Source organism: Nansenia antarctica (assembly GCF_963989245.1).
Source record: "Nansenia antarctica genome assembly, chromosome: 4".
Classification (NCBI taxonomy): Eukaryota; Metazoa; Chordata; class Actinopteri; order Argentiniformes; family Microstomatidae; genus Nansenia; species Nansenia antarctica.
In genome coordinates, this window is record NC_137689.1 from 64,308,203 (window position 1) to 64,319,955 (window position 11,753).

General features: G+C 47.1%; 1 protein-coding gene across 1 annotated transcript; it reads left to right on the plus strand.

Annotated features, from left to right (window-relative positions):
• Window positions 1-610: 610 nt before the first annotated feature.
• slc27a4 (solute carrier family 27 member 4) lies at window positions 611-9,194 on the plus strand (the record flags this gene model as incomplete). Its single annotated transcript, XM_080528680.1, has 12 exons — window positions 611-771; window positions 1,801-2,195; window positions 3,083-3,241; window positions 3,487-3,556; window positions 3,722-3,813; window positions 4,144-4,253; window positions 4,802-5,011; window positions 5,543-5,669; window positions 5,966-6,103; window positions 6,455-6,619; window positions 8,739-8,885; window positions 9,037-9,194. 12 exons carry the CDS (start codon window positions 611-613, stop codon window positions 9,192-9,194), a joined length of 1,932 nt encoding a protein of 643 aa, XP_080384806.1.
• Between the last annotated feature and the right edge of the window lie 2,559 nt (window positions 9,195-11,753).

Here is an 11,753-nt window from a genome sequence, read left to right on the forward strand (position 1 = left end):
CCACTGGATCCTCAGACTGCATCAACATGTACAAAACATTTCTGTGGCTTACATACTAATATAACGTTACTGGGCCATGACGAATTGAATACATTATACATGACATCTTAAAACATTAACTACGAGTATTTTTCCAGTTGTTAATAAAGTCATGGCCTGCTATAGTTACCTGTACATGGGGGACCTACTTTTTAAGAAGATGGCCAAACTGAATGTTAAAACAGACACAGCAGTAATGGTTAATTGAGAATATGTAGGTAGGATATAAAGACATGTAATTGTGTTGTGAAATACAGTGGCTAGAAGTACAGTTGGTCTTTGGAACAGAGAGAGTTCGAGGTCTCTGTCTACTGTACTGAGGAGCCATAGAGCTATAATGCATGTGCTGACATCAGCACCACTCCCACCACCAAGCTTTATCAGGACAGACTCAAACACAAGGTCAAAGGTTGTGTGTTGCCCTGCCCTCCCTGTCTAGATAGACTAACCAGCAAAATGTTAGTCAAACTACTTACGTTTGATAAGTTAAACAATTTTTTGTTTCAGGGTGAAGAGGGATGCTCTTGAATTGGATGTGATAGTTTGACATTGTGCGTTTCTCTGGTTCAGGATGTTGCGCATGGGCCTCTGCACCGTGCTGCTCTTTGTGCTCCGGCTGGTGGTGGGCCTGCCATGGCTCCAGGTGCTGCCCTCCCTCCTCATCTTCTATCTGGGCTCCGGGGGCTGGAAGTTCATCCACATCTTTGCCAAGACCATAGGGAGAGATTTACAGTAAGTAGTTGGGAACTGTGTGTGTGTGTGTGTGTGTGTGTGTGTGTGTGTGTGTGTGTGTGTACGCACGCATGTGCCCGTGAGCATGTGTATGTACATACAGTATATATATATATATATATGCCTGTATGTTAGCTAAAGAGTTTGCAATTCGATTTGCGAACCTCGATTAAATACAGTACGTTTATAATCCGTAGGTTTTTAGGATCTGCAGCTTGAAACAATGGTATTAAGGAGTGTTAAGGAGTGCTATTCGATCCAACAAGACAAGCAGCATATTCCTGTAATACAAGCTCCAGTGTGAGGGAGTGGGGAGGTCCCACACTGAATCTTGTATTACAGGAATATGCTGCTTGTGAGTATTCCAGACAGAGGCGTCAGGTAGGAGGAATGTGTCTTGGAGCAGAGACCAAGGTGAGGGACAGATGACAACGTCTTTGTGCTTCTGCCGAGAGCTCCCGGCTAGTGTTTACTGTTGGCTTCACCATGGCAACCGTCAAGAAGTTAAGACTTATATTTGGGGCCCCATCAGTGATGCAATAGGAAGTAGAGAGAGTGAGGAGGAGGCATCCTTCTTGCCCCCAAGCAGCGAGTCTGTGTGACTTGCCCTGCAGAAGTGAGCTTGATGTCGTCATCAGGCTTTGCAGGAGAAGTTGATAGTAAACTGACATTCATGGCTGTGAGAGATTCAGACGTTGTGCTGTAGGAACAATGCTCTCTGTGTTGCAAGATTTGGCCGCTGCCCAGTTCCCTGTTACACCAATGTAAAGGCTCCTCTTTCTGTATGTGGGTTTAAATGTATTCAAATCAAATCAAATCAAAATCAAACAGCCATAATTGACATAGTGAAATCCTTTGGGATCTAGCTCCTCGCTCAACAACAACAACAACAGTCAGCACCAATCAACAAGTCAACCACACCTAGTGTCACCTGTCCACGATGTCTCAACATTCAGATGAACTGTGTTCTCTGTGGCGCTTCATTGTCATTGGCCGATACCTCAGCTGTGTTCTCATTGGCCCCTGCAGTGCGGCGGGCGTCCTATTGAAGGTGAAGCTGAACGTCAGGAGGCACCTGGGAGAGAGGAACACCATCCCCAAAATCTTCGCCGAGACAGTGCGTCGCCACGGCGACAAGACGGCACTGATCTTCGAGGGGACGGGCGAGCGATGGAGCTTCCGTCAGCTGGACGAGTACTCGAACCGCGTGGCCAACCTGCTGCTGCAGCGTGGCCTCAAGGAGGGGGACGTGGTGGCCCTCTTCATGGAGAACCGCTCCGAGTACGTGGGCCTCTGGCTGGGCATGGCCAAGGTCGGGATCCAGGCTGCCCTCATTAACTTCAACCTGCGCTTGGAGGCCCTGGTGCACTGCGTCACCATCTCCAACGCCAAGGCCGTGGTGTTCGGCAGCGAGCTAACAGACGGTGAGGCCTGGGGGGGGGCGGGGGGCGGGTGGAGGAAGGTGGATGGATGGAAGGGATGGATGGAAGGGGATGGAGGGATGGGTGTAGGTGGACGGAGGCATAGGAGTATATGGAGGGGGGTGGGTGGAGGGGGCTTGAGCTGGAGGGGGATGGGTGGAGGTTGGATGGAGGTATGGGTGGAGGTGGATGGATGGATGGAGATGGAGGTAGAGCTGGAGATGTCTAGGGAGGGGCAAGAAATCATTGTTTAAGGACATTTTATGCATGAAATGTTCCCTGGATGTCCAGTAAATGTTGAGTTCCAACATTGAACTGTATGGTGGAGTCTTACGGCCAATGCACACGGCGTGCGATTTTGTCGCACGACAACATTCGATTCTCAATTCTTTGAATTATTTCAATTGGTGTGAATGGAGAATCGGAAAAAATCGCATCGCACACCGTGTGCATTGTCTCATTCAAAACAATGGAATCGAATTCGGCGGTGCAACAAAATCGGGGCCGTGTGCATTGGCCTTTACACTTGAACATTTGGAATACACAAGTATATTGGCAGGTCGGGTTTCAGACGTTGTATTGACTCTATATTTATCTGCTGGTTTATTTCTTTAAGTAATTGGAAACCCTGCATCCCCGGCATCCAGACATGCCAAATCCAGTCAGCATATTTTCGACCGGGCGAGAGCAGGGGGCTTTTCTATTAGTTTGTGTTCTGTTTCTTGGGGAAATCTGCATTCGGTTTAGTCACTCTTTCATTCGTTCTGTCTATTCCTGTCCTCGTTTGTTATTTACTCTCTCTTTCCTTTTTTTTTTACTCTCTCTCTCTCTCCCTCGCTCGCTCCCTCCCTCCCTCTCTCCCTCTCTCTCTCTCTTTGTTTATCTCCCAGCTATGTGTGAGGTACACACCTCTATGGGGAAGACGGTTCAGATGTTTTCTTCCGGGGAATGGGATTCCAAGCGTGTTCCAGCAGGAACCGAGTGCCTAGAACCTCTTCTGGACGCCGCCCCCACCCACCTGCCCAGCCAGCCCGATCTCTCCTTCACAGGTCAGCCGGGCGCTGTCAATCACCCATCGACCAGCCTATCAGGGAGCTAGATGATGTCTGATTCAATGACTGAATGAAGTCTCAAGTGAAACTCTAGCTTGTGCGCTACTTCTGTGACCCTAACCTGGCTTTGGGGCAAAAGGAGTGCGCTACACTGGGAATGAGGGTGGGTGGTGTTGTTTGGCATTTGTCCTGTGTGTGTTATTGACGTCTGGTGTCCCCTCCCCCCCCCCTCTTCCTCTTAGATCGTCTGTTCTACATCTACACGTCAGGCACCACAGGGATGCCCAAGGCCGCCATCGTGGTTCACAGCAGGTAGGTCCCTCAACAGCTAACTCTTCAAAGACCGGTGTCTGTTGATAGGAGGGCGGGTGTGCTGTCTCTCTTCTTATCACTCCCTTTCCCTCTCCTTCCTTCTCTTCTAATGTCTGTTCTCTGTCTCTCCTTCTCTCCATCTCTCTCCTGGTGTTTCTACAACAGGTACTACCGTATGGCAGCATTGGTATACTACGGTTTCCGGATGACGTCTGATGACGTGTTGTATGATTGCCTTCCTCTCTACCACTCTGCAGGTAACCTTGCCCAACGTACTGAGCTATTCAGATACTGTATTGTGTGCAACGTGTGTGTGTGTGTGTGTGTGTGTGTGTGTGTGTGTGTGTGTGTGTCTATGTTTAGATAAGATTTAGATTAGATTTAGATTACTGGAAAATGTCCTACTTTGTGTGTGTATGCGTTATATCCATGTTTACATAAGGGTAATATTTGATTAAAGCTGATTTGAGTGTGAGCGTGAGTGAGAGTGTGTGTGTGTCCGTGTATCCATGCTGCTGTTAGCTTTAAAGCACTACTGTGTGTGTGTGTGTGTGTGTGTGTGTGTGTGTGTGTGTGTGTGTATTCAGGTAACATCGTCGGAGTGGGCCAGTGCCTGATCCACGGCATGACGGTGGTCATCAAGAAGAAGTTCTCCGCCTCGCGCTTCTGGGACGATTGTGCCAAATACAACTGCACGGTACACTGATTCACCCCGCCCGGAGCATAGGAACAGGCATCCGAAACCAAATAAAGGTTATCTCCAGGATGTACTGTATTTTGATTCGGAAGCAGGTCGATATCTCCCAGACACAGAATCAAACAGAGATATCTGGCGCCGGTTTTGGAGGGTTGAGTTACGGGTATTGTGCCAAAGAAATGCAAATGTGATATGGTGTTTCTAGAAAGTCATTTCAAGGGTGAGATAGAGTGTAGTGTTCGAGATCGCTGTTCCAAAGCAGTCTGTTTAGTTTTTTTCTACAGACGTTAGGCAACGTTAGATCAACATTAGATCTACGTTGGGATGGTAACCTGACAGCAGAGTGATGTAACAGTATTACACGGCGGAGGTAGAAATCGAAGTACAGGCTCATTCTAATGCATGGAATGAGGAATGGTATCAAACCACATGCGTTCACTTACAACATGAATTACATGAACGAGCCCGCCCTCCGATTTTCTACCTCCACCAGCCTCCTCTTGCTGTTATAGTAAAAGCAACTACCTCACTCCGGTCTCCTGTCACAGATCATCCAGTACATTGGCGAGATCTGCCGGTACCTTCTGAACCAACCAGTGAAAGATGTGGAGCGGCAGCACCGGGTCCGAATGGCACTGGGGAACGGCCTTCGCCAGTCCATCTGGGAGGAGTTCACCACACGCTTCAACGTGCCGCAGATCGCAGAGTTCTACGGAGCCACAGAGTGTAACTGCAGCCTGGGCAACTTCGACAACATGGTGAGGCCAGAAGAGAGAGTTTATATTTATCAAATAAATACTCCCACACTCGCTTTATTTACCTTTAACTGGATGTAGGTATCAGACCTTTATAGAGACAGTCCGAGCGCCACAGACAGACAGCAGGGTGGTGTGTGTGTGTGTGTGTGGTGTGTGTGTGTGTGTGTGTTTATTGCCATTTGAAGGATTTATAGTGTTTTATCATCAAGAATCAAAATGATACTGTTGTATGTGATGGCCTTGTCACTTTTTATGACTTTTAGACTACGTCTTGTCTATGTCTTCATCGTCATAGTCAAGACTGACAAAATGGTTGCCCTGCTGTCGCGTTTGCTCTGAAGTGAACCCAGCTCAGTGTTTGCTTGTTGAGTGGTTGGTTGACTGGTTGGTTGGTTGACTGATTGGTTGAATGGCTGGTTGGTTGACTGGTTGGTTGACTGATTGGTTGAGTGACTGGTTGGGTGACTTGTTGGTTGACTGGTTGGTTGACTAGTTAGTTGAGTTGACATTGCTGTGCGTTGCTGTTGGCAGACTGGTGCATGTGGCTTCAACAGCCAGATCCTACCCTACGTCTACCCCATCCGCCTGGTGAAGGTAGATGAGGAGACCATGGAGCTCATCAGAGGGCCCGACGGAGTCTGCATCCCCTGCAAACCTGGTCAGTAAACCCTGTAGAGATCAGCTTCACACTGCTTGAGGAGATCCATGTTTGAAGTCACCTGAAGTCGTATTGTAGTATGATCTGCACACTGTACTCATTTTTTGTTGTTGTTGATAAATACAATATTTTGTGTCACAAAGAACCATGTCAAGGTCCAAGGTCCACACAGGCAAAAAAACATGGCTTTTGTTTGTGAATGACACAATGTGAATGTATTTAGATGCAGTTGTACATACTGGTGTCAGAATCACCTGACTCCTGCCATCTCTCCCCCCCCTCTCTCCTCCCACCAGGTGAGTCTGGTCAGTTAGTGGGCAGGATCATCCAAACCGACCCGCTGAGGAGATTTGACGGCTACGTGAACGAGTCGGCCACCAGTAAAAAGATCGCCAGCAGTGTCTTCAAGAGGGGCGACACGGCCTATCTCTCAGGTGAGAGACTCCTGGTCACCCCACCTCCCCTCTCTCTGTCTCACAGTTGCAAAAGAATTAGAGTATCTGAGTAAAACAGTATATTCAACTATGTGGGTTCTTTATCTATGAAAAAAAGAAGACAAAAAACATTGGAATCAAATTGGTGTTTCAAAACACTTTCTGAATTGGTGGAATATAAAAGGAATTATTGCCCAACCCTTGTGCCAATAGAATATTTTTTTTTAAAATAAATACACATTTATATAAAAAGGGTTGTAATTTCTAAACCGTGAAACCAATCAGAGAAAAAAAAAAATAGACTGGCATTGCTAACAGAAAACAAAATGCTTCCACTTTCGGATACTCTAGGCGACGTCCTCACCATGGATCAGTTTGGGTACATGTACTTCAAGGACCGCACAGGGGACACGTTCCGCTGGAAGGGAGAGAACGTGTCGACCACGGAGGTGGAGGGGACCCTGAGCCGGCTGCTAGACATGAAGGATGTGGTGGTGTACGGAGTGGAGGTTCCAGGTAAAGCAATTATAGACATTGATAATAATAATAATAATAATTGGAAAAATGTGATTCTGCGATCGCATAATTCAATGCATAATCAGCTAAATGGCACATGATTATACAAGGTCACATAATGCAAGAAATGGCTAGCATATGCGACACCAAAACAGAACAGCGTGACATGTAAAATGAAGAAGGCAAATCCCTCTCATACCAAGCAACATCTCTGTAAAAGATCGTGCAAATGAGTACCCAGATGTTCTCCATGAACATGGCGGTAAACAGTTTTGCACCCCATGCAACTGTGCTTTTGAACACATGTGGAAATCGACGGTGTTGCTGACCCATTTTTCCAGCGCTAAACATGCCACAGTATTGTGTAAGTCGAACCATTCAATGGTAAGAGAATGCACAAGTTTTGCATTGTAACCACTTATTTTAACAGATGTCTTGTTTTGCATAGCTACCTCACTTAAGAAACAGGAAGCACTCATCTTATGTTTGACACTTTTGTGACTCAAGAATGTTTTATGAACCATAAAAATAAAAAGGATAACAACTAAAACATTCACAGCACTTTTTGTGATGTAGTATGCATCAGTCATTTCTATCATAGGAAGTCATTAGAAATGACCTTTCCTAGGTATTAGCCTAGAGTGTTGCAACTTTTCATGTTTTTTGCAGATTTTCACAATATTCGCAAATTCCCACATTTTCATTGCATAAAATCACCAAATATTCCATTGCATAATCAAGGTTTTTTGCCTGCATAATCAAGGAAAAAAAGTCAAGTTTTTCTGGAGGGACTGAATAATAATAATAATAATGCATTTATTTTGTATAGCACTTTTCTCAGTACTCAAAGACAATACATTCCATAGAGAGAACAAGAATAGATGGTAAAAAGTAAAACAAAAGCACAGTCAGTAAAAACAACAATACAAATAGTTAAAGAATAAAATCTAGTTTTAAAAGCAGGTGAAGCAGCTGTGGGGATGGTGGTTGTCTCCCTAGGATTTTTGAACAGCATGCCGCTGGATCGCATTATCGAAACCCAACTCGCGTTTATTCATGTCAAAATGCGGCAAAAAATACAGCTAAAACGCTGAATTCACTGAAGAACATCCTACCGCTTTCGTATTTGGTGATCATAGATAGTTCATCTATCATGACTTAATATATCGTTTTTAATTTGCCTTAAAAAATGTACATAGTGGCGCCAGTGAGTCCATTGTTTGGAGAACGCTGAGGTTCCAGATAAAGCAGCTCTGGACATGATGGATGTGTAGTGGAGGTGAATCAGGTAGCCCTGTCTTAGACGTCTCATGTGTCGCATTGTCGCCCTCAGATCTTGAGGATGTTGTTTTGGCCTCATGGTAGATGCTTGGGTCTTCTGTGTGGGAGACTTGCCCCATGTGGAGGTAGGCGAACTAGGTAAAGCAGCTATGGTTGCAGCAGCATTCACCTGACAGGGTCTGGTTGAACTCATTTAGTGCCGAAGGTGAATAAAGTGCCACGGGTGACTTCGTTCACCAAAAATGCATAAATTATGATGCTTCATTTTGTAGCCAATCAAAGTATTGTTGCTAGGTAAATACCACATAAAACACTTGGCACTCTGGGGGTTGAGTGTTCTGGTATTCCTTGTGGGTTAGTGAGTTATGGGATGAGAGTAATGCACTAGAGGAAATACTATGAATACCAATGGTGTGTGATGATGTGTTTGGAGCAGGATTCTTTCTTCAATAATGCCAGTAATGTCTGCTTGAATGAATGGCGCCTACCTGCTTGGTCGGTTGGCTGGCTGGTTGGTGGTTTGTGCTAAGCAACATAACTATTTTAGAATGTTTGGTCCATTACATCATCCCTCAACCGTGTTTCCACCTTTCTCTCTCTCTCTCTCTCTCATATACAACCCTCTCTCTCTCTCTCTCTCTCTCTCTCTCTCTCTCTCTCTCTCTCTCTCTCTGTCTCTCATATACACCCCTCTCTCTCCTCTCTCATACACCCCTCTCTCTCTCTCTCTCTCTCTCTCTCATATACAACCCTCTCTCTCCTCTCTCATACACCTCTCTCTCTCTCTCTCTCTCTCTCTCTCTCTCTCATCCTTCCATCCATGTGTCCTCTGCCTCAGGAGCGGAGGGGAAGGCCGGCATGGCTGCCATCGCTGACCCCGAGTACTCCACAGACCTGGAGAAGTTTATCAAGGATCTGGAGAAGACCCTGCCTCCCTACGCCCGCCCCGTCTTCTTACGCCTCCTGGTCGAAGTGAACAAGACAGGTGAGACCGGGTTTGAGGGTGTTCCATTTCTACAGCCCTGTTCGTCCCTGTTCCAGGACGAGTCTGGGAGCTCTCTCTCTCTCTCTCTCTCTCTCTCCTCTCTCCTACACCCCTCTCTCATCCACCTCTCTCTCCCTCGCTTCTCTCACAGGCACATACAAGTTCCAGAAGACAGAGATGCGGCGGGAGGGCTTCGACCCCACAGTGGTGTCAGACAAACTCTACTTCCTGGACTCCAGCAGGGGGCGCTACGCTGAGCTGGACCAGGAGCTCCACCAGGCTATTGTCTCAGGAAGGCAGAAACTGTGAGATCACCCCCGACCCCGCCCGCCCCACCCCCAAGCCCAAACACACACACACACACAGACCCTGCACCCTACGCCACTCCTCCCCCCCCCCCCCCCCCCCCCCCCCCCATAAAGACTATCCCCCCCCCCTCCACCTTCTAAGCCCACACTCCTCGTTACCTCAGCGACCACAGAGAGGTTCTGCTGGATCTCATCCGGGTCACACACCGATCTGACACCCATCCCATCCCACCCTTGGAACACACTCCAACTCCCCCTGCGCCCCCCCCCCCACCCCATTCCAACCCCCAAACCCCAACCCCAACCCAACCCTGGAGCCAGACCTGGACCTGGACCTGAACCAGCGGCGCTGGACACAGCTGAGAGGGGCGTGGCATCCTCCAGAATGCAAAAACATCCATTTAAAGGACATAGAGGAACATAGACAAGCAGTATGTACATGGCACAACGAAGGACTCTGTGAAAGAACTACACTCCTATCTGTCTATTTATCACCTCATATCAGGGCTCTCCCTCGGCCCAAACCTGCACACTGACCAGCGGCTTCTGACACACAATAATCCACCCATAGGCTTCAACGGTGTGGCGTCTAACCCCCCTCATCCATGTCTAACTAACACACATCAAGCCCGGGAGCTGCATGTCAACGATCGGGGGAGTCACACACGATTGATCGAAAAACGAAAAAGGATTTTTGTGCAATAGGGATCCACCGTCAGCAGTGCAATACTCAGCCATAAGATGAGCTGATAAAGAGCTTTCTATTGAATATATGTCTGCATTTACACCAAATATATTTAATTTGTAGAATAGTATTTACATATAAGGATGATTGTATGTTTAACATCAAGTTTCCTGTGCTGCGATTCCAATACATCATGTTATTATGCTGCCACGATATGTGCTTGGCTTTCTCCCACCCCCCCCCCACTACACTAGGGGGCGCTCTCAGCCTTTCAACTATGACATCTACATCCTATCAGCCGCTGGAACACAAAGAAGTTTAACCACAGTTTGAAGCCTGGGGTAGATATATATATAAATATATATATATATATACATACATATATGTATACATGTGTGGATTTTCTGGTGGCATTGTGCAGGTTTGGTCCAAAAGGTTGCCTTCCGTTTGAGGCTACGTTTTGGTTGGATGAAGAGAACAGAACTGAAAAGCACCAAATCTCCTGTTTTGTGAGGACTGGCTCAATGTGATGAGTGCAATATTCTGGTGCTACAGATTAAGCAAACTCTCTGGCACTGATGTGTACGGCAAGCCCAATGATCCAAAGACTGTCTTCGCTCGGTTAGGGGGAAGAAGGAGAGGAGAAAAGGAATGCGAGGGAAAAAAAGAAAAGGGAAAGATGCTCCTCATCAACATTTTTATTGTCTTTCTCGTTTTCATCTCAGCGGCATGAATGATCAACACAAGCAGAGCACGTGGCTTACTGTGAGTGTAACACTCCTATTCACAGGCCCAATTACATCCCACTCTACTCTCCCCTGTAACATACCACCCTACTCTCTAGTCCACCTGGTCCCTGTCCCATCCCACCCTTACCCCCTAGTCCCTGTCCCATCCCACCCTTACCCGCTAGTCCTGCTAGTCCCTGTAATATCCCACCCTACTCTCCCACATCTCTCCCCTAGTCCCTTGGTTCCTCTCTCCCTTCTCCTGTGTCCTCTCTCCTCCCTGGGTATACACTATGTACCTGTCCCCTCCCCATGGCTGGTCTACCGGTTGTGTCCCCCACTCCTGCCCCTTTCACTCAACACGCCACTCTCTCTCTCTCTCTCTCTCTCTCTCGCTCTCCCTCCCTCCCTCCCAAACAGTCCCACCCCTTCCCAGGCACCTCTGCTTGCTCCTTATATCACACGTGACATGACATCACCTAGCACCCAGCCCTCGCTCCTACCATCCACCAACAATGACTGCTGTTCCCCAAAACTAACACAAACAAACTCATCATGAGCCGGTTTCAGCAGCTAAATATCCTTGTCTGTGTGAGGTGGACTGTGGGGGGGAACTTATGAGGTTCAGGGGCTGTGCTGTCCCTAGTCTCTCCTGATGACGAGGTGGCGGTGACATCACAGCGCCCTAGCGCAGCAGTATCACTGTATTTATGAGTGATGATCATTTCATCACAATGTTTGGGAAAGAAAGAAAAAAAAGAAAGAGTGATCAATAATGTTGTAAAGAAAGAGTAATCGTGGGGCGGGGGGGGGGGCTACATGAGAATGCTGCTTTGATGCTTTTCATCCTGGGGGGAGGTGTGGTTGGTCAACAGGGTGTCACATGACTGGGGGGCACGGTACAGTCGAAGGGAACGGTACAGTCACTACACTTTGTCACCTATCCAGTATTATAAGATCAGTGATTACTCTAAGCAAGGGAGGAAGGATACTTTTTGGAAGTATTCAAACATGGCCGCTGTGTCTCCCTGTATGCTCCACATTATGTGTCCATTTAGACTTTTTTTTTTTTTTTTAAGTATTGGTTATTCATTATTTGATTGTGCGTTGACTGTTTAACTGGCTATGCGTTTGATTGTTTTAAGTT